The sequence below is a fragment of the Chiloscyllium plagiosum genome, unplaced genomic scaffold, assembly GCF_037043375.1.
Source record: "Chiloscyllium plagiosum isolate Xiang-an unplaced genomic scaffold, Cpla_swu_hap1 HiC_scaffold_13, whole genome shotgun sequence".
Classification (NCBI taxonomy): domain Eukaryota; kingdom Metazoa; phylum Chordata; class Chondrichthyes; order Orectolobiformes; family Hemiscylliidae; genus Chiloscyllium; species Chiloscyllium plagiosum.
Genome location: NW_028270151.1, coordinates 15,567,707 through 15,591,660, shown reverse-complemented (window position 1 = coordinate 15,591,660; position 23,954 = coordinate 15,567,707). Strand labels below are relative to the sequence as shown.

Sequence of the window (23,954 nt, the reverse complement as noted above, 5' to 3'; positions counted from 1 at the left end):
GTCTCTTTCGTAACTATCTGTTCTCACCCTAAACCTATGCCCTCCAGTTCTGGACTCCCCCACTCCAGGGAAAATACCTCATCTATTTACTGTATCCATGACCCTCATGATTTTATGAACCTCTATAAGGTCATCCCTCAGCCTGTGAGGTTCCAGGGAAAACTGCCCCAGCTTTTACACCTCTCCCTTTAGCTCAAAGTCTCCAACCCTGGCAACACCTTTGTAAATCTTTTCTGAACTCTTTCAAGTTTCACAACATCTTTCCAATAGGTAGGAGACCACAATTGCATGCAATATTCCAACAGTGGCCTAACCAATGTCCTGCACAGCCACAAAATGACCTCCCAACTCCTATACTCGATACTCTGACCAATAAAGGAAACCATACCAAACGCCTTTTTCACTATCTGATCTACCTGCGTCTCCACTTTGAAGGAGCTATAAACCTGCACTCCAAGGTCCCTTTGTTCAGCAACAGTCCCCAGGACCTTATCATTAAGTGTATAAGTCTTGGTAAGATTTGCTTTCCCAAAATGCAGCACCTCGCATTTATCTGAATTAAACTCCATCTGCCACTTCTCAGCCCATTGGCCCATCTGATCAAGATCTTGTTGTAATCTGAGGTAACCTACATTGTCTGTAAGGTATGATTCGGAGAGTGTGACTGCGTCAGGCTGTTGCTTGACTAGTTTGTGAGACAGCTCTCCTGAATTTGGCACTAGTCAGGAAGACTTTGCAGGCTGGACAGGGCTGAGTTTGCCATTTTCATTTCTGGTGCCTGAGGTCAATGCCAGGTGTCCCATCCAGTTTCGTTTTATTTGTTGAGTTTCCCAATTTGCTGACTGAAAAAAAATCATGAAACTATAATCCACTCACTCACCTGCAGCCAGGAGTGAGGGAAGTGCCACATGCTGAACCACATCCTCCAGTGAGAAACACTGCCGTGCAATTAGAATGGCAATAAACGTAGCCAAAGAGTCGTGGAATGAAAGGTCGCTCACCTACAGATAAATCAAAGTGAATAGTGACTTGGGGGAAAGAAAAGACTCTGTAAATGATAGGTGAAAATTAGGTAAAGGTTTCTATCACATTTATCTACAGCAGGAAGCAGGAAAAGACAGAGAGAAATTGGAAGACTATTTATTCTGGATGTAGGCTTGCTCACTAAGCTGGAAGCTGAAACAAACCTTCCAGCTCAGCGAGCAAACCTAACTCAAGAACCTCAACCTGAGCTACAAATCTTCTCAAACTCGCTAAGACTATTTATTATCATTTACCTCAATAGGTCATGTCTAATATCTCATTTATACTAAGCTAGCAGTGCTCACAATCTACTGAGTCCTCAACCCACACCTCACTGATGTCAACCACCAGATGTGAGGCCAGCACAGGCTATAAACCTCTCTCCAGACTTTCCTCCCTTTCCTGACTTCTCAATTTGGGGTGATGGCCTAGTGAGTGGTGTTATTGCTGGACTGTTAATCCAGAGACGCAGATAATGTCCTGGGGACATGGGTTCGAATCCCACCACGTCAGATTAAAAATAATTTGGAATTAGGAGTCTACTGATGATGTCATTGATAATAAATTCAATGCTGATTGCCAGAAAACACACATCTCGTTTACTAACGTGAAGGAAACTGTCATCCTTACCTGGTCTGACCTATACGTGACTCCAGACCCACAGCAATGTGGTTGACTCTTAACTCCCCTGTGGGCAGTTAGGGATGGGCAATAAATACTGGCCTGGCCTGTGACGCCAGTGAATGAATAGAGAAAAACTTACTGACAGCACAACTTCAACTCAGTGCCTGAGCAGCAAGAGCCATCAAACTTTTTTCATTTCTTCATGCAACATCTATTTCAGAACCTTAGTAAAGTGTTTGAAATAACAAATGCCCACTTTGACATTTCATGAAAAAATCTTGCGAGTGAGTTTGGTTTTAAAAAGAAATTAGGATTATTTTTAATCCAATTGCTGGTGGGATCGTGTTCCATACTAGAACTGAAATAAGTAGAAATGAACAATAGATTTTTCTATTCATTCATGGGATGTGGGCATCACTGGCTAGGCAGCATTTATTGTCCATCCCTAACTACCCAGAGGGCAATTAAGAGTCAACCACATTGCTGTAGGTGTGGAGACACATGTAGACCAGGCCAGGTAAAGATGGCAAATTCCTTCCCTGAAGGTCTTAATGAACTAGATGGGGTTTTCCCAACAATCGATTCACAGTCATCATTAGACTCTTGATTCCAGAGTTTTTTTTAAACTGAATTCAAATTCTACCATCAGCCAAGGCAGGATTCGAACCCAGGTTACCAGAACATTATCTGGGTCTCTGGATTAACAGTCTAGCGATAACACACTAGGCCACTGCCTCCCCCAACTGAGACTAATTTCATGATGCTTGCTTAAAAAGGTAGGTTCCAGTGTCTCAGGATAATTTCCTACCGCTGACTAATGTCGAGTGAAAATAAAACCAGAGAGTGTAAACTGTGTTGCCTTTTCTTCAACCTCACCTGTGAAGAAAGTGTAGTCTTTATGAATTGTTGAGTTTATAAAAAGATCAGTATTCCTGCTGATACTAAAATTAATTCCATTGTATCAAATGTGAATAATGTTTTTGAAGGAATCACTGAAGTGAATGGTCAAATTACTTGTGGAGGAGATTATGCAGCTCCAGGTTTAACTCTTTTATATATTGTGTGCTAATTCAGCTGCCTTAGGCGACTGGACTATTAGGCTGTGCAGTAAGGGTGTAATGGGAAAACAGGTGTGAACTTACATCCACACTGCAGAGCAGATCATTGAATCCCCAGACATGGTTTGAGGAGCAGCAAAGAGCTTTAAGAACACCAAGCCATTCAGAACTTAACACAGTGCAGCAGGCGGTCAGCTCAGCACAGAGGTTGGCTATGTCGTTGATTCTGTAAAAAGGAAGTTGCAAAGACCCAGAAAAAATATATTAGAAACGGAGATATTTTGATTGAGACAGGAAATAACTTATCCTTTAAAATATTCAAGTAACTCTGTTTTCCTAATAAGTATTACAGAAATTATCAATATCGTGACCATGGGATAATTCATGGGTGTTAGGATAATTACTGCTATAGAGCTGATTACTGATTGCAATGAGCATGACGAGTTCATGTACGGATTGTCTCATTCTCAAATTTCATCATACTTTTTAAAAAATATTTTAGGCTGTGAGGGTATACATATTCTGCCATATTGTTCGTACGTGTATCAGCACAGAAGAACTTCAGTTACTTGCAGAAACTGAGAAAGCCATGATCGCTCTTCTCAGAGTGAAGCAGCTTATGGCAAATTTGATGGCAATGTTAATGGTCACCAAAGGTTTGCATCAGCAGAATTGGAAGGAACTGTCTCTACTTGCAAAGGGATCACGGACTAGGGGAGCTGACAAGACTAGATAAGAGGAAACAGTCCTCCAAATTGGGATCTGGAAAGCATTGACTGAAAGGACGGTGGCAGCTGGTTTAAAAAATAGCTTTACAAAGAAAATTAGCATTGCATTTGAATGGAAAATTAACATAGGGTTACAGAGAAAAAGCAGCAGAAGACGACTAACTGAATGGGCCTTTCAAAGTACTTGCACTGATATAATGGACTAAATGGCCATCTTCTGCCCTGTGATTTGATGATTATTAGATTGAGTTGGAACACCAGCACCAGTAAACACACTGCTAATTCAATCTAAAGAATTAGTGAGAAGAGAGAAACTTTCCAGCAGAACCTCCTGCTCCAAATTCTTTTTTCTGGCCCTAAGTCAACTGCTTTGGTGTTTTGTAATGTTTACGCATGAAAGTTATTTTTGATGGATAAACAATTGGAACATTAAATGATCTCCATGAAATAAGAAAAAAAAAGTTCTTTTATGAAACTTACACCTAAAAGAACCAAGCAATCTCATAGGCTTCAGAAAGCAGTGACAGATTGACCTACAGTATCTTGACCTTTGGTACCACAAGCCAAATGCAAACCCAATGTCTCCTGTGAATGGTCCAAAGCCCTGAAAATGCTGTCAACACTGTAACAAAGCCTGCAAGATCCTTACAGTTAACGCTGAACGGGCTTTTACATTCCATCAAATGCAAGGTGCCAGAGAGAAGAAAGGATGACTACACCATTCAGCTCCCCTTTCATTAGGTTCTCAAGTCAACTTGATGGCCTCTACCTGTCAGTGTCCTGATGTCCCATGCATACATTCATCAGTGCATTGCACACAAAGCTGTAGCGGTTAGCTGCATTGTCGCTAAGAATCTTCCCCAGCATGGAATAGTTGACATTATGAGCCGATGGGTTCTCGATGAAATCCAACATGAAGTCTGGATCCCACAGCAAATTAGAGTTGGAGGGTTGTACGTTGCTGTAAATGGTCTGCTTAACCTTTGAACAGGCGCTACTGAGGATAAGAAAACACATCTCATTATATTAATGCACCATGTAAGGTTAGTCCAACACTACATTTTGTACTGATACACATAGACTATCCCACTACCTGAAAATCATCAATCTCTTTGACTTTTCAATCACGCAGTAGAAGATGGAAGAAAAAGAATGACTTAAGGAGATTTTATACTGTCTTATGGTCAACTAAGTTCTTTGGAGAAACTTGGGATTCCAGACAGGGATAGGATATCATGGAGCAAAGAGGGGAAAGGAAGTGTAGAAGAAATTTATTTTGCAGTGCAAGTAAAAAATGATTAATTAACTCTCCTACAGGTAGTTCTTCTATTACGCGATAGTCTTCTATAATCACACTTTAGAAACAGTGCTTAACGAGTTGGCGATGTAATCGCGTTCCAGCTAACACACGTTTTAAAAGTTTGCGCTTTAGAAACTGTCCCCAATTCATCGATTGCATTATAGCAAATTCATACTAACGAAACGCGCATTATAGCAGAACGACCTGTACCACAAAACATGTATGAGATCTCAAAATGGTACATAGGTTTTGGATGAACAGAATAAATAGAAAATTCTAATGTGGTTGCTTACTGGGGATCTCGAGCTGCTGTGAAATTGTAAACCAGGGTCAGTACAAAGTACATTTTCCGGTTCTTGTGACTGGCCAGAGCTGACACACAGTACATCAAGATTTCAGCTGCTGGCTTGATGGTTGTGATTGTTGGTTTTAAGAAACAAGGTTGCACATTTAACCACAGGATGCTTGGAAAAGCCCCTGGTTTCAAACCATGCTGCACAAAACAGAAGCCTGTGAACAGTGCTGGTGGTTGACTGAGATATGGCGTGAGGACAATCCAAACACTTTCGAAATTTAGTTAAAACTCCTAAGTTCAGGATGTCTACTTCTGTGTTGGAGAGAAACTTGCTTACTTTAAAAAGTTCTGTGATTGTGTGAAATATTGATTCTGTGACAGTGTAGCTTGTCCCTTCACTCACTTCAATGGAAACAAATTTGGATCTAGTTTTTATCAGGCACATAAAATATAATCCATTTTAACCCGCTCATTCAAGTAAACATTTTCTCCCAAATATATTGGAAGCCAACATTGTTATTATTTCTGTATTTCAGGTTCACCTTCAGTCACTGGAAGTTAATCTCTGTGCTTATCCATATTTACAAAGCGTGGCCCAGACCTTTCATGTTATTTCCATGTTGGATTTGAATTTGTTTCTGAGTCAGCTTATTTCAGAACTAGACCAATTCTCTTTTTGTCTACAGGATTAACAATTCCCAGCTTTGGCACAGACTCTTGCACTTGATTTCAAATTTCTGGAGTAGCTATATATTAAGCATTTGTTGAAGTTATATAGTCCTGGATTTCTTCAGAAATTAGAGGTCAAACTGTACAAAATGCGTGCATTTCCCTTCCACTTAAAGTAGTGCTTAATTCACTGTATTAGAGTTTCATTGAAATGAGATCTAATGTTTTCGACATTCGAGGCACTGCTTGATTTGCAAGACAGACTTAAAGCAACACAAGTTGCAGTGTAGGTAGTCAAGCATGTCGCTTTCTGCTGTTCTCTGACACACCACAATCCTTCCTGCAGACACTGGCCTCCTCACGGTCAACCCTTCCCACATGAGGGACTGGAAGAGTGGCAGGGAGGACTGTGCAGCGAGTTAGCAACACTGGCAAGTGGACTGGGAGAGCAAAGCTGAGAGAGGTCAGCGGTGGTACTTGATAACAACTGGTGGCAAAGAGTCTCTTCAGCTTGTTTCTACCTGTCAGAGTCAGCGTGTGATATTAAGGCAAAACAGGCAGGTGATCAGTGGGTATTTCTACACTGTCTCTTTGGCCAAGTGACTTGAAGCAAAAGACGATATTACAGTTGAAAAGTAGTTAGGAAACTTACTTTTGATATATTTAACATCCAAAGTAATAAAATTAATTAGAATAGTGATGGCTGGGCAGGCGATGCCTTGTAACTGCAGTATGTGGGAGCCAGTGGAATCTAGAACAAAGGGGTCACATCTGCAGCAAGTGCTGGCTATTAAAGGAACTTCAGCTCAGAGTTGATGAGCTGGAGTCTGGGCTCTGGACACTGCTACACACCAGGAAGAGGAAGAGGCACCTGGCCACTGTTTTTAAGGAGGCAGTCACTCCACCTTCGATTAATTCCGTTGAGTTGGCACAGTGGTATGGGACAGGATGGTGCGTCTGCGAGTGAGACAGGTATTAGATTCCAAACTTCAGCTTTGGAGAAGTCTCAACTAATGTCCTTATCGAGCACATTAAATGGTTCTCATTCCACACGTGGATGAAAGTACGTGTTGCTGGGAAGATGAATAAGTTGACCAAAACAGTGTTACAGAGTTGGGGGAGAAATGTGATATGGTGTAGTAATAGGAGATAGCATAGTTGGGCAAATAGATACTGCTCTCCGCAGTAAAGCTAGACAGTCTCAAAGGTTGTGTTGTCTTCCTGGTACCAAAGGTTCAGGTCTTCTATTGTGTGTTGGAGAGGGGTTTGGACAGGAGAGGAAGCATCCGTGTAGATCAGTAGAGGTATGAAGGACAATAAATAAGACCAGGAAAGAGATTCTGCTGAGGGATCACAAGCATCCTGGGACTAAAAGTAGCAGAAGAATGACAATTAATTTCAGGATTACTACCTGAGCCACGTGCAAATTGGCATAGAGTAAATGCAATTCGAGAGGTTCAAAGATTGGTGTGCGAGAAATCAGTTCTAATTCATGGAGTACTGGCCATTACACTGGGAAAAGGAAACAATATTCTGTTGGGATGTACTTCATTTCAATCAGGCTGGCACCAGTGTCCTGGCAGATTGTACAATGAGGAGTGTAAGTAAGTCTCCAAATACCCTCATGATTGGGCTGTGGAAAGGGCTCAATTGAAGGGAAATCTTTTTAACAATCAAAAAGAAATGAGAGAACAGAGGTGCAGGGTAGTGAAAAGGAGAAGAACAATTGAAGTGTTACAGGAAAGAGCAGAAATTATAAGCATGGGAGGGCAGTAGAAATTATAACAAGCATTAATGATTTTGAAAAGTCCAGCTTAAGGCTCTTTATTTTAACTGTACACAGTAGTTAAACATGGGAGTTCACAGCATAGACTAGAAATACATGATCATGACTTGACAGTTATTATAAGGGCATAGCTGCCAGTAATCAGGACTGAGAACTCAGTATTCAAGGGTATTAGACCTTCCGGAAAAATACGCGCCAATGAAAGGAGGTAGGGGCAACTTTGTTGACAAAGGATTTTAGCAACATGGTAATTAGTAGTGACATAGGTGCAATAAATCAACATGTGGAATCAGTCTGGATGGAAATAAGGTAAAGCAAGGGAAACAAGATAGGGGTGGTAGTCGTCTATAGACCCTCAAAGAGTTGCTTCATTGCAGGACAAAGTCTAAATTGGGAAATAATGGAGGTGTACGGGAAGGGCAATGCAGTAGCCGTGAGGGATCTAATCTGCATACTAACTGGACAAGTCAAATGGGGGAGGGTAACATGGAAGAAGATTTGTAGAATGCATTAGTGATTGGTTCTGAGATCAGTATGTTGCACAATAGGCTATTTTAGATCCAATAATCAGTAATGAGGTAGGATTAATAGTAGATTTGTAATTAAGAATCCTCTAGGGATAAGAGATCACAACATGGTAGAATTTCATGTTCGGTTTGACATAGAGCACCACAGCTCTCCAGTGAGTGCCCTCAACGTAAATAACAGCAATTACAAAGGTATGAAGAAAGAGGTGCCTAAAGCTGTGAAAACAGAGTCAGAAGTCCCTTCACACCAGGTGAGAGTCCAACAGGAGGCGAGAGGGCGAGGCGAGCGGGGGAGAGGAGAGAGAGAGAGAGAGAGAGAGAAAGAGAGAGAGGTAGATAGACATACACCCGTCACTTCCCATTTCAGAGGTCTGAAGACCTCCCACAGTATCTCTCACACCTCAAAGCTGTCGATATACCCAGAAACCAATCAGAGAGTGGTCATCAGCCCAATGACCTTTGAAATCTACAACTGGTCATAAATACCTAAGCCAGTTACTGACTGCCAGCCAAATCTCACTTTGTACTCTCACTCCATTGGTATGCCATATGGAGATGTACACCACAGAAACAAACTCTTCAGTCCAACTTGTCCAACCAGATATCCGAAGTTAATCCAGTCCCATTTGCCAGCATTTGGTCCATATCCCTCTAAACCCTTCCTATTCATATCGAGTTTACTGATCCTTTATTTCACCTCCCATATGGTTTCTGCTCGTTCCCTTCTTCCTTTTTCAAAGTGCTGTTACTTTGACCTTTTTACCCCAAAATTCCAAAACAATGCAACAGCTTATACAACAGTAATTACTGTGCAAGAATTCGAGGAAATCAGCTCCAACACTGAAACTACCTCAAAAAAAAAGGAGCAGCTCTTATAGCCACAACTTTTTTCCTGTATCCATATTTATACTCTCCTCCACCATTTGCAAAGCAACGTGACCTACAATGAGATTTTGTTTCCTGCGAAAAATCCTTTGTTGTAAAATCATCGTTTATTCAATTCAGTCCACAAAAGTGAGGAAAAATAAAAATATGTGGTCTTTACATACATCTCTTCAGTATTGACTATCCACCTCAATGCTAGAGCGTCCACAAATTTACAAACAATGTTTTTGATTCCAAACAGAAACAGCAATCAGCAAAAATAACCCTTCTATTGCTATTACATCAGTAATAATTAACAGAGGAAATCTCTCAATCTGTGATACAGATATGTTATGGCATTCTTACGATATGCTCATCTTTCCTGGTTATGTTATAGCAACATTACTGGGAATAACATGACTTAATAATAATAGAAAATTCTTCAGTCAATATCAAATTATATTCCTCAATAAGCAGGAACATGTACTTTCTGTCATTTCTTCTTATCTTGACCATTAATCTGTATTTCCATGAATCACTTAAATATATTAAGTCACACCATGTCTTGCCAGCTAATTTAGACTCTCTCTGGATTCTAACCTCTAGAATTGGACACAATGCTGGGTTACACTAAGGCCAGAATTTTATTCATCTTTTGGAAATGAGTTCAGAGACAGATAGGAGTGTAAAAATCCAAGGACGAAGGACATTTCACTACTGGACACAGTGGCTAAAGCTGATTGAGTTCCTACAATGATGTGATATTTCTCTCGATTGATGTTTTAAGCTGACAGTAAGTCAGGCAGAGGCACATTCCCTTTGCCGACCTATCACTTTGGTATATTAGCAATGGGTGTTAGGTATCAGCTGGCCTGCTTGCCTTTTCAGCCAATTGCTCCCTCAATAACCATACAAGAGCTTCATCAGACTAACCCTTCTGCTGCTGTTTATTTTCGTTGAAATTTACTTGCCAATTCATAATGCCATAACAGACATGTGGGCTTCACAGGGGCAGAAATGGGTTGCTAGATGTTCCAGGGTTTAGAACGTTTGAAAAGAACAGGGAGGGTGGAAAAAGAGGAGGGGGTGTAGCATTGCTAATCAGACAGTGCATCACAGCTACAGAAATGTCAGTTGTTGAGGAAGGTTTATCTACTGAGTCAGTATGGGTGGAAGTTAGGAACAGCAAGGGAACAGCCATCGCATTGGGATAGTAGTGCAGTAGAGAGATTGAAGATCTCATAGGCGAGCAGATTCTGGGAAAATGCAGATGCAGCAGGGTTGTTGTTATGGGTGATTTCAACTTTCCCAATATTGACTGGAACCTCCTAAGTGCAGATGGTTTGGATGGAGCCGTTTCTGTCAGGTGTGTTCAGGAGGGGTTCCTTATTCAGTATGTAGACAGGCTGACAAGGGGAGAGGCCATTTTGGATTTGGTGCTTGGCAATGAACCAGGACAGGGGTCAGATCTCGCGGTGGGAGAACACTTTGGTGACTGTGATCACAACTGCCTCACATTTACCATAGCCTTGGAAAGGGAAAGGAGCAGTTACCAAGGGAAGATATTTAATTGGGGAAAAGGAAATTATGACGCTATCAGACAGGAGTTGGGAAGTACAGATTGGGAGAAATTGTTCTACAGAAAGGGCACAGCAGACATGTGGAGACTGTTTAAGGAGCAGTTGTTGTGAGTGATGCACAAATTTGTTCCTCTGAGACAGGTAAGAAGGGATAAGATTAAGGAACCTTGGATGACAAGAATAGAGGAGCTTCTCATCAATAGGAAGAAGGCAGCTTACGTAAGGTGGAAGAAGCAACGATCTAGCACAGCTTCAGAGGATTACAGGCTTGCTAGAAAGGAGCTCAGAAATGGACTGAGGAGAGCCAGGAGGGAGCACGAGAAAGGCTTGGCAAGAAGGATTAGAGAGAACACAAAGACATTTTACTCATACGTGAGGAATAAGAGAATGATCAGGGAGAAGGTAGGGCCAGTCAGGGATAGCGGAGGGAACTTGTACGTGGAGTGTGAGCAGATAGGGGAAGGCCTAAATGAGTTTTTTGGTTCAGTTTTCACGAAGGAAAGAGATTTTGTTGTGAATGAGAAATTTGAGGAGCTGGGATACAGGCTTGAACAGATCAAGATTGGTGAAGTTGATGTGCTGGAAATTTTGAAAAACATTAAGATTGATAAGTCCCCAGGGCCAGACCAGATTTACCCTTGGCTGCTCCAGGAAGCGAGAAAGGAGGTTGCTAAGCCGCTGGCGAGGATCTTTGCCTCCTCACTCCCCACAGGAGTCATACCGGAGGACTGGAAGGAGGCGAATGTTGTTCCTCTTTTCAAGAAGGGTAATAGGGAGATCCCTGGCAATTACAGACCAGTCAGTCTTACGTCTGTAGTCAGAAAAGATTTGGAAAGAATTCTGAGGGATAGCATTTATGACAATTTGGAAAAGCATAGTGTGATTAAAGGCAGTCAGCATGGCTTTGAGAGGGCAGGTCATGCCTCACAAATCTTATTGAGTTCTTTGAGGAGGTGACAAGACAGGTCAATGAAGGTCAAACAGTGGATGTGGTGTACGTGGACTTCAGCAAGGCATTTGATAAGGTTCCCCATGGTAGGCTCATTCATAAAGTCAGGAAGTATAGGATACAGGGAGTTTGGCTATCGGGATTCAGAATTGGCTGCCTGACAGAAGACAGAGTAGTTGTGGATGGAAAGTATTCTGCCTGGAGGTCAGTGGTGAGTGGGGTCCTGCAGCGCTCTGTTCTTGAGCCTCTGCTCTTTGTAGTTTTTATAAATGACTTGGATGAGGCGGTTGAGGAGTGGGTTAGTAAATTTGCAGATGACACAAAGGTTGGAGGTGTTGTCGATAGTATCAAGGGTTATTGCAGACTGCAGCGTGACATAGACAGGATGCAGAGCTGGGCTGAGAAATGGCAGATGGAGTTCAACCTGGATAAATGAGAAGTGATGCATTTTGGAAGGTCAAACTCGAATGGTGAATATAGGATTAAAGACAGGATTCTTGGCAGTGTGGAGGAGCAGAGGGATCTGGGTGTGCAAGTACATATATCCCTCAAAGTTGCCACCCAAGTGGATAGGGTTGTTAAGAAAGCATATGGTGTTTTGGCTTTCATTAACAGGGGGATTGAGTTTAAGAGCTTTGAGGTTTTGCTGCAGCTCTACAGGTCCCAGGTGAGACCACACTTGGAATAGTGTGTCCAGTTTTGGTCGCCCTACTATAGGAAAGATGTGGAGGCTTTGGAAAGGGTGCAAAGAAGGTTTATCAGCATGCTGCCCGGACTGGAGGGCTTGTCTTATGAAGAGAGGTTGAATAAGCTCGAACATTTCTCTTTGAAAAGAAGGAAGAAGAGAGGAGACCTGATCGAGGTATACAAGGTAATGAGAGGAATAGACAGAGTCAATAGCCAGAGACTTTTCCCCAGGGCAGGATTGACAGGTACAAGGGGTCATAGTTTAAAGATATTAGGAGGAAAGTATAAAGGAGACTTCAGAGGTAGGTTCTTTACACAGAGAGTTGTGAATGCATGGAATGCGTTGCCAGCAGTGATGGTGGAAGCAGAGTCATTAGGGACATATCAGTGATTGCTGGACATGCACATGGATAGCAGCGAGTTGAGGGGTGCGGAGGTTAAGTTACTATATTTTACATTAGGATTAAACCTCGACACAACATCGTGGGCCAAAGGGCCTATTCTGTGCTGTACTTTTCTATGTTCCATGTTCAAAAACAGAAACTGGTATAAACGCTCAGTATGTCTGGTAGCATCTGTTGGGAGAAATGGGAGTTAATGGTTAAGGTATAGTCACCCTTCTTCAGAATGAGCGTTCTGAGGAAGGGTTACTGGAGCTGAAGAATTGACTCTGATTTCACTCCACAAATGCTGCCAGGCCTGCACAGATTTTCCAGCAATTTCCAGCTTTGTTTTTGATTTCCAGCATCCACAGTTCTTTTGGTTTCTACTTGCCAATTACCTCATAGAGTCAGAGATGTACAGCATGGAAACAGACCCTTTGGTCCAACCCGTCCATGCCAACCAGTTATCCCAACCCAATCTAGTCCCACCTGCCAACACCCAGCCCATATCCCTCCAAACCCTTCCTATTCATATACCCATCCAAATGCCTCTTAAATGTTGCAATTGTACCAGCCTCCACCACATCCTCTGGCAGCTCATTCCATACACGTACCACCCTCTGCGTGAAACAATTGCCCCTTAGGTCTCTTTTATATCTTTCCCCTCTCACCCTAAACCTATGCCCTCTAGTTCTGGATTCCCCGATCCCAGGGAAAAGACTTTGTCTATTTATCCTATCCATGCCTCTCATAATTTTGTAAACCTCTATAATGTCACCCCTCAGCCTCCGACACTCCAGGATAAACAGCCCCAGCCTGTTCAGCCTCTCCCTGTAGCTCAAATCCTTCAACCCTGGCAACACCCTTGTAAATCTTTTCTGAACCCTTTCAAGTTTCACAACATCTTTCCAATAGGAAAGAGACCAGAATTGCATGCAATATCCCAACAGTGGCCTAACCAATGTCCTGTACAGCCGCAACATGACCTCCCAACTCCTGTACTCAATACTCTGACCAATAAAGGAAAGCATACCAAATGCCTTCTTCACTATCCTATCTACCTGCGACTCCACTTTCAAGGAGCTATGAACCTGCACTCCAAGGTCTCTTTGTTCAGCAACACTACCTAGGACCTTACCATTAAGTGTATAAGTCCTGTTAAGATTTGCTTTCCAAAAATACAGCACCTCGCATTTATCTGAATTAAACTCCACTTCTCAGCCCATTGGCCCATCTGGTCAAGATCCTGTTGTAATCTGAGGTAACCCTCTTCGCTGTCCAGTACACCTCCAATTTTGATGTCATCTGCAAACTTACTAACTGTACCTCTTATGCTCGCATCCAAATCATTTATGTAAATGACAAAAAGTAGTGTACCCAGCACCGATCCTTGTGGCACTCCATTGGTCACAGGCCTCCAGTCTGAAAAACAACCCTCCACCACCACCCTCTGTCTGCTATCTTTGAGCCAGTTCTGTATGCAAATGGCTAGTTCTCCCTGTATTCCATGAGATCTAACCTTGCTAATCAGTCTCCCATGGGGAACCTTGTCGAATGCCTTACTGAAGTCCATATAGATCACGTCGACTGCTCTGCCCTCATCAATCTTCTTTGTTACTTCTTCAAAAAACTCAATCAAGTTTGTGAGACATGATTTCACACGCACAAAGCCATGTTGACTATCCCTAATCAACTTTGTTTCCTGCAATTTGTTGCATGTTGTGCCTCACTGAGTTGGGGGCGGGGCGGTGGGGGCTGGAAGAGACAGTGTATCTCCTACTCCTGAACTCTGTGCTCAGCAGAGCACCCTAACAGTGACAGACCGCACAACTTGCTCACATAGGGAGTGGCAGACAGCAAGAGATAGGTTAAGTGAGTGGACAAAACTCTGGAGATAGAGTATAGTGTGGAGCAAGTTGACTACGCATAACGTCAAGTGAGCATGAATTGATATCTACACTATTCAAGTCCTTACTTTCAGAATTAAACCAAAAAGTAATCAGAATAAGTTGACTTGAAAAATGTTTTCTCAGATTGGATGTTGCAATCCTCCCTCCTCCAGGTGAAGCATTGCAAATTTTGAAAATTAGTGGGTAACAGAATTAATCATGACCACTTGAGACAAAAAGGACATCAAGTTTGGCCAAAGTGAGTAGTTCTGTATGACATTGTATCTGGAACTGAAGCGTATTCAATTACTGAGCCGCTGGTCACTTTCACACTGTAGAAGTAGATGCAATATATGTGACAAGAGACAATGTGCCAAAATCAATATTTTCTTTTCAGCAAATATGGCAATTTAAATCCCTACAGGGAGGAAGCAAGAACCAGCTTCCTTTCTCTTTATCCCAGTTTTTAAATAAACATAGATCCTTTGCCAGATGTTTTATCCTATTAACAACGAACAAGCGATTCCTTTTGCTGTAAAGATGACTTTAAAAAGTATTTCGGAGGTAATTTATTGGTGCACATGTCAATGAATAAGCCTTAAAGTAAAAGAGGATTGGAGAATCTCTGGTTGGGTGACTCAGTGGTTAGCACTGCTGCCTCACAGCACCAGGGACCCAGGTTCGATTCCAGCTCTGGCAACTGTCTGCATGGAGTTTGCACACTCTCCCCGCGTCTGCGTTGGTTTCCTCTGGGTGCTCCGGTTTCCTCCCACAATCCAGCTTAAGTGAATTGGCCATGCTAAATTTCCCATAGTGTGCAGGGATGTGTAGATTGAGTGCATTAGTCAGGGGAAATGTAGAGTAATAGAGCAGGGGAATAGATCCGAGGGGAAAACTCTTCGGAGGGTGGGTGTGGACTTGTTGGGCCGAAGGGCCTGTTTCCACACTGTTAGGATTCTTTGGTAACGGGAAATGAAAGCAGTCACGCTTCATTCTCATGTGGTAAAATAATGGCATAAATTCAATAAAGTTTGAATGGTGAATATTGCTATACTACACCTGGAAAGCAGAACCCAAAAAAGCCCTTTCTTCTTTTCAGTACCAGAAGGGAAAAGAGAAAACAATAAAGGTTCCAGTCTCAGAAGCTCTAGTAACAGGCTTTCCTGAGGCTTGTGCATACGAAAGCATATAATGTTTATGTAATATTGTAACGAGGTAGGCCAGGTGGACCTCATAGAATACAAGTTCCATGATTGGACCAGATTAACAGCCCCAATCAGGGAGCCCTGGCTGACAGATATAAACAGGAGTGTCAGAGGTTCTGTTCGCTCAGAGCTGGCTCTGAAAAAACTGAGTCAGTGTCAGGGACTCTCAACATGTAAATGGCACAGTGGCTAGCACTGCTGCCTCACAGCGCCAGAGACCCGGGTTCAATTCCCGTCTCAGGCGACTGACTGTGTGGAGTTTGCACGTTCTCCCCGTGTCTGCGTGGGTTTCCTCCGGGTGCTCCGGTTTCCTCCCACAGTCCAAAGATGTGCAGGTCAGGTGAATTGGCCATGCTAAATTGCCCGTAGTGTTAGGTAAGGGGTAAATGTAGGGGTATGGGTGGGTTACGCTTCGGCGGGTCGGTGTGGACTTGTTGGGCCGAAGGGCCTGTTTCCACACTGTAATGTAATCTAATCTAAAGAATGACTTGGTGACGGGATACCAGCCTCTGTGGAGTCATTTCAGTTTACATATCCTGCAAATTCATATAAAACATGCATAATGCATAGAAACACACAGCAGAATTTTGTTTTTGCTCCTGGCAGTTCCGAGAGAAGGCTCACTAGACTAACTGCAGAGATGGAAGGCCTGTTTTAGGAGAGAGATTGAGCAGTTTAGGCTTATACTTGCGAGAGCTTAGAAAGAGGAGATAAAATCTAATCGAGGTATGTAAGTTACTAATGGGCATTGACAAAATAGACAGTGAGTGGATGTTTCACCTCGCAGAGCAATCTAGTACAAGAAGTCAGAAGTAAGGAATGGCAAGAATAAAGCAAAGGTGAGGAACAGGAGTAGGCTATTCAGCCCGTTGAGCCTGTTCCACCATTCATTGTGATCATGGCTGATGCTTGGTGTAACTACATACAGGTCGCTCTGCTAAAATGTGACAGTTATGTTCTTCTGCAACCTCACACTATAGAAAATCTTGCTGGGGAAAACCGCTAGAGAAAATCACCTTGTAGAAGATCACTAGAGAAAATTGCTATCCCTGTTCTGTCAAAAGTTTGCATTATTGGAACGGCATCCACGATTTGACAAACACATTATCGCCAATTCACCTTGATGAAACGCCTGTTATACCAAACCAACCTGCGATTGGCCCATATCCCTTAATACCCCTACATATCAAAATTTATCAAGTTCATGTTTAAGATTAACAACTGATACTGCATCCACTGTCATTTGTGACAGAGAGTTCCAAACATCTACCACACTTCATGTGTAGAAGTGCTTCTTAACATCTCTCCTGAATAGATTAGATTAGATTAGATTAGATTACAGTGTGGAAACAGGCCCTTCGGCCCAACAAGTCCACACCGACCCGCCGAAGCGAAACCCACCCATACCCCTACATTTACCCCTTACCTAACACTATGGGCAATTTAGTATGGCCAATTCACCTGACCCTGCACATCTTTGGACTGTGGGAGGAAACCGGAGCACCCGGAGGAAACCCACGCAGACACGGGGAGAACGTGCAAACTCCACACAGTCAGTCGCCTGAGGCGGGAATTGAACCCGGGTCTCTGGCGCTGTGAGGCAGCAGTGCTAACCACTATGCCACCGTGCCGCCCACTTTTTTTTTTCTGCAGCTCCCACTATCAATAGTCTGACCCTTATTCTCAGACAATATCCCCCACCTACTTCTACAACACCCAACCTTTGGAAATTGTTCATCTTTACTTACCCTGTCTTTTCCTGTTACTATCTTGAATCAGATCACTCCTTACCCTTTTAATTTCTAGAGAAAACAGGCCTAAAATTTGTATAATCTCTCCTCATAACTTAATCCCTGAAGTCTAGGTATCATTCATGTACACCTACATTGTACTCCCTCTCAGACCAATAAATCCTTCTTACTTCACACAAAGGGTTAAGAATCTGTGAAATGCAATAAATTAGAGTGATGTGGACGTAGGAACAATGAATAAATTTAAGGAGGAGATAGATTTTTAATCAGTAATGTGTTAAAAAGTTATGCAGAACAGGTAGGAAAGTGAAGGTGAGGCCAAGATAAGATCAGCCATGATTATATTAAATGGTGAAGCAGACTAGAGGGGCTGGATTGTCTACTCCTGCTCCTAGTTCTTATGGCAGTTGAAGAAATTCACAATGTGGAGTACAGGATATTTGCTTTCTTAACAATGGTGAAAAGCCCTGAGCGAGCTAGAAACATGTTTGCAATCACCTGGAGTCTTTGGAATGCCTAAAATAAACAAAACTCAACAAACTTTAACAAAGTTATTAGCAAGGTTGGCCATATGCAAGGTTGATATCGATGTAATCTGCAAAGTGAAAACACAGGCCAGAGGTTCATCCTCACTGCTCCAGGTGCTGATCTCTGTCGTTCCTCAGATCATTGCTATGTGGCAAACAACTAAAGCAGAAATATAAAGAGTGAGAGAGAAATAGAGTGAAGAAAGCAAGCAAGTGTGGGAGTGTAAATGAGAGGGGGGAAAGGTTCACTGACAGATGATTTACCCTGGGTCATTCACTGATCTTGTTGTACCCAATAAAGTAGGGAGATATCTGGCTCAATTTGAATAACAAACATTTAGTTGGTGGTGATTTTAAAAAGAAAAGACTTAAAGACATATGGGATGCAAGTTTGCTTTCAAAGACGGACTTAAGTCTATGGGGAAACTGGAGAGGAACAAGAGATAGAACCTGTGGGAACAGGAGAACTACAGGACGGTGTTTTAAAATGTTTCAATGTCATGTCATTAGCAGTTGTGCTGGGCTGATGTTTCCAATCTAAAATGTCAAATTAAACTCTGCTGAATCTCATTAATACACAGCTTGAAAACAGAGCTCAACCACCACAACAAAAGAACGTCACAGTCGCAACATGTCGCCTCAAACGTTTTGGGCAGATTGCCTGGAAATTCTGGGTGTAGAAAGGGAGAAGATTTGAAATTCTAATTGAAGCCAGAGCAGAGAGGCTTCAGGGAACTCAAGCTCCAATTAGCACAATTCAATTAATTGTGATTTTTTTTTCCCCCCAGAAATTTGTGTCACACTCCAGGGCCCCTTTAAAAATTAATCACAAGAGATTATGTTGACTGATAGGATTTTTTTTTCCCTGATCTCTTTGCAACACACACTGGAAGAATGCAGTACTTGCATGGCTTTTCACTATCTCACGACATCTCAAAACCCCCTAGAGATGATAAACAAAGAAATAGCCCTGTCTTAGTTTATCGCTGGATCACATAACGCCGGTGAATCGGCAAAATGTATGATGGTCTGGAGGTGAACATTCCACGACAGTGGCTCCAAACCCCAAAGGTCTTCACAGCACTCACTCATCAACTATTTTACCATAGCTTAGAAGTCACATGCAAGTCCCTAAGTTCCACTATCTTTAAATATGTCAACACACTTATCAAAATACATGTTTTCAATCTACGTCACCCTTATTAAGATTCAATTTGAAACAAAATAGGAAGCTGTCTCAACAGGAATTATTATTTGGGTATTCAAGGGAGTCGATGGCCTGTTAATCCAGAGACCCAAGTAATGTCCTGGGGACTCGGGTACAAATCCTGACACAGCAGATGGTGGAATTAAACATCTGGAATTGAAGAATCTAGTCAGATCCATGAATTGATTGTTGGAAAATTCCACCTGATTCACTAATGTCCTTTAGGGAAGGCAACTGTCGTCCTTACCTGGTTTGACCTACATGTGACTCCAGACCCACAGCAATGTGGTTGACTCTTAACTGCCCTCTGGGCAATCAGGGATGGGCAATAAACGCCAGCCTAGCCAGCAACACACTGGTGCCAGGAATGAATAAATTAAAGAAAACTTCTAACCAAGCTGTTGCACATTTCTGATTTGCTTATTTTGTCAAGTAACACTTGGTGCTGAATACATATTAACAGAGGAAAAGCTTATATGTATGAAAAGATCAGCCAGCCGCCCAGAGAAGGAACCTTTAGGTCCTGGACTTTAAGTACTCACCTGAAAAGATCACCAAACTTGCTTCTTAAGTGACTGCAAGATACATAAAGATCATACAGGTAGGCCAGAATGCATCTTTCGGGAGAGGAGCATTCTGAAGGATTGACAACATGCTTTACTACCCCACACAGCCTGCAAGAGAGAGGATACAGACAGGAAGTTGGAAGGATCAGACAGCAGAATGAAAGAAACAGACCGTTCAGGTATCCCCATTTTAGTGGAAGGCCATTAACCGTTGGCTTGAGCAGCAGCATTTCCAAGAATAAGTGAGAGCTGACCTCCATTGCAATGTTAACGAAAGAGGTACATCCACCCCACCACCCAACGTCATCCAAATAACACCAGTGTTCTGGTCCCAAACCAACACATTGCAATTTCAGCCCAGACTGCTGCCTACAAAGCTCATTGGATTGGGTGAACTGCTGGCTTGACACCACACTTGACTTGGTTCTTCATTGACATTGGTAGACAATAACATGGGATTAGACGCAAAATTAGCAAGGCACCTGCCCTATCTGTTTCACAATAGATACAAATTTTCTTCCTTGAGCTGTTTTACACTTTGTCCCAGATACCCTCTGGTTTCAGAGAATATCGATGACGAGGCAGTACCACATTCACAATGAGCTTAGCACGTTTCCCCTCCAGGCCACTCACTGTCCTGACTGGGAAAGTATATCTTTGTCACTGGGTCACATCGTGGAACTCCCTCCCTCATGGTATTGAGGGTTTAATCTACACCAAATGGAGTGCAGCCGTTCAAGAAGCCAGCTCACCACCTTCTCCAGGGACAACTAGGGAGGGGCAATAAATGCTGGTCCAACCAGCGACACTTACGTCCCGTGGATAAATTTTTGAAAAGACAGTGAATCTTAGTGACTCCCTTGGCTAGGACAATGTTTCCAGGCCAGCCTCTGAACCCAGCTTCAACCGGTTGACACCAAGACCAGAATACAGCAACAAAAACACCCAGGGCTTTCACTCTCCTGTCACCAGGGCATGAATTTTTAAAACTTGTTGCCAACTATAGAGGAGACCTGCATTTATGTAGTACCCAGCCTCATTTGGTAACGTCCCAAAATGCATGCGTTGAGTGGCACAAGGAGCCAGAAATAGTGCGATACATTTCTCTCTGAAATATCTGTGCACAAGTACTGCCTCATACAATACGCAGCCTGGATGGATAGGGGCAGCATTTTCTTACAGCTTTCAAAGGCTAGGCTGTTCTACAGGCAGTACTGACTGCTGGAATGGGAGTGATCCCGGGGCCTGCTTGACTGTAACAAAATGTTACAAAGTACATCAGTTAAAAGAGGGACAGGAGGATTAGATAGAATGCTGGGCAGGCAATGGCCTAATGGTATTATCGCTGGATTGTTAATCCAGAAACCAAGGTAATGTCCTGGGGAGATGGGGTCAAATCCCACCATAGCAGATTATACTTAATAAATATCTGGAATTATGAGTCTAATGGTGACCATGAACCATTGGTGATTGTCAGGAAAACCCCATCTGGTTCACTAATGTTCTTTAGGGAAGGATACTGTCATCCTTACCTGGTCTGGCCTCCAAACCCACAACAATGTGGTTGACTCTTCACAATTAGGGATGGGCAATAAATGCTGGCCTGGCCACTGATGCTCTCATCCCATGAATGAATTTAAAAAAAAACTGGGATGTGGGCTTTGACCAATGGGGATGACCAAGAAGGTTAAATTTGAAGGAGATTGTGAAAGAGAGGCAGTTTGATCGGCCTTTACTAATGTCACCAAAAGCTGGTCAGTCCTTATGGGTTGGGCTTCCCTGAGGTTTAGGACCCTGGGGGTCCAATCCTACAATTCTGAGACACTGTTCTCATAGACTGTACTGTCTCCACTCCTGACATGCTGCTGCATCTGGGTGGGACTTTGCCTCACCAAAGGGTGACTATCGGCTGACTCTCCTGAGTTCCAACAAACACTTTCCCCATTATCCACCCATCTGAAACTCTGACACACGCTGTTCCATCCTCTCTTCAGAATCTTGAGATCATGTGGCTGCTGACGGCAGTGTTATACGTCACCTTGTTATCAACATTCGCCTTATATGACAAAAGCAACAAGGCTTTAGGGCAGAGGAGGTTTAAGGAAGTTAATTCTAGAACACAGGAGTGTGATCTGAAGATTGAAGACACTGCCACGACAGTGAGGGAGGGAAGACACATAAAATCTAAGAGACGGAGGGGTGGAGTATGCTAACTACTCTGTAGGATGGGAGTCAATTGCAAAGGGATAAGGAAGGTGGGGAGGATTTATAAATCAGGATGAGCATTTTGAAAATGATACGTTGGGAATTGGGGACTCAGTGACAGGGAGGACAGATCAGCCAGTATTAGTAAATAAGACACTGGAACAGCTCCACATGAGTCAAGGGATCCTATGGAATGGAAGGTGGCACAGAGAACAAGTTCCAAGAGCAGGGAGTAGATCCCAACATGTAAGAGGCTGTTTGAGTGAGGAGCCAGTCTGGCTTAAGGTATGGAGCTTTGAATAAGAACCAAACTGATAGCTCAAATATTTAGCTGCAAGAAATGCGAGCTAATTAGCAATTCATTTTGAACTGGAATGCAAACAGTACAACACCAATTGTGGAGCTCAGAGTGAGAACAGGGAAGTGAAACTGATGTCAGGAGCATAACACTAAAGAGCAAAGTGGACCAGCAATTGTGCTTATGGTATAACCACCAAGTCACTGGCGATGATTTGGCTTCCTTGGCTCAGGTGGGCATGAGACAGACAGATGGGCATCAGGAAGGAGGGATATTGGAGTAAGACAGATTGGTTGACTGCCGAAAAGTGTGGAGTTGGAAAAGCACAGCTGGTCAGGCAGCATCCGAGGATGCTGTGCTTTTCCAACTCCACACTTTTCGACTCTGATCTCCAGCATCTGCAGTCCTCACTTTCTCAGAGACTGGTTGACTGTGCAAAAGACCACAAAAAGGGCAATGCACCCAGGATGCAATGATTCAGGATCAATCTAATCTGATAATCTGGGTGTGGCTGGAATGAAAACCAACCAAACAGACAGAATGTTGACAGTCAACAAGGAAGTAATTACATGGTTGAATATTTACAGCAGAAAGATTGAAAAAACCAGCAGTCAGCAAGAAGACAGAGGTCCAACAAGGGTTTAAATGACGAACAGTGACTGTTTACCAGCAGAGGTTATATAAGGTAAATGGTCAATTCAATGCTTAGAACCATTCCAAATCTGATCACTGAGCTCCGCTGTTAACTATGCTGAGTGATGGCCTGACCCGAACTGCACAAACCTGGTTATAACAAACTAAGCTTCACCTTGACCACTGCAACCAACTTTACCACGAGTCTGCAAAGGCTCAAACACCACTCCTCACCCTTCAAACACTTGTGCCGTCTGGTCGGGGTTGAGCACGAGGCAAGAATGATAGCGTCGTAGCACCGCCACGATGCACAGGCACAGTCCTGTGGTGTAGCTCCCAGCCAGACTCGAGGATTTCAGCAACAACTCCGCCTCCACTACACTCAGTTCGTTCAGTAACTGAGACATTGAACAAAATACACAAGGTCAGAGCATAAATTATATCATTAGTACATGTTAAACAATCGTAAGTGAAATAAGATTCAAGCTGGAGTACAGTACTATGCCCAAATCTGGGCATCTCTCTTTAGGAATGATTACGACAGCTGGGAAAGGACTTACAAAGGCAGTTTGCCGGAATGGTACCGTGAATGAGGCATGGCCTGAGGAAGGGTCACTCAACCCAAAACGTCAACTCTGATTTCTCTCCACAGATGCTGCCAGATCTGCTGAGCTTTTCCAGCAATTTCTAGTTTTGTCCTGGGAATGTGGCACTTTAGTTATCTGAAGAGTGAAATAGGATCTTAAAAACTGTGGCTACTGATATAATGGAAGTATTGTTGTAAATTTTCCTAAATTCTCCAGATCCTGAAAATAGCAAATGGAACTCCTTTACTCAAGGGAAGGAGGTGAGAAGGAGGCTACACGACATTAGCTCGACATTGATTCCAATGCCTTTCCCTATGATCAACTAGGGAGAAGATTGTTTCTGAGCACTTACAAGATTTTAAAATTATTGGAAAAGTCAGCAAGGTTTTGCAAAAGGGAAACCATTTTTAGTCAATTTATTAGAAGTGGTATTATTTATCACAGCACCAGAGACCCGGGTTCAATTCCAGCCTCGGACGACTGTCTGTGTGGAGTTTGCACATTCTCCCCGTGTCTGCGTGGGTTTCCTCCCACAGTCCAAAGATGTGCAGGTCAGGTGAATTGGCCTTGCTAAATTGCCCATAGTGTTAGGTGCATTAGTGAGAAGGAAATG

At 42.9% G+C, this 23,954-nt stretch overlaps 1 protein-coding gene across 1 annotated transcript in view; it reads right to left on the bottom strand.

Moving 5' to 3' along the window:
- LOC122556191 (mediator of RNA polymerase II transcription subunit 12-like protein) overlaps positions 1–23,954 on the bottom strand; it is a 168,641-nt gene that overhangs the window by 131,873 nt on the left and 12,814 nt on the right. Inside the window, exons 5-9 of the mRNA XM_087993931.1 lie at positions 22,989–23,152; positions 19,595–19,726; positions 4,203–4,430; positions 2,790–2,931; positions 881–1,001 (exon numbers count right to left, since the gene is read on the bottom strand). Coding sequence (XP_087850057.1) covers positions 881–1,001; positions 2,790–2,931; positions 4,203–4,430; positions 19,595–19,726; positions 22,989–23,152 — 787 coding nt within the window. The remainder of the gene's footprint in view (positions 1–880; positions 1,002–2,789; positions 2,932–4,202; positions 4,431–19,594; positions 19,727–22,988; positions 23,153–23,954) is intronic.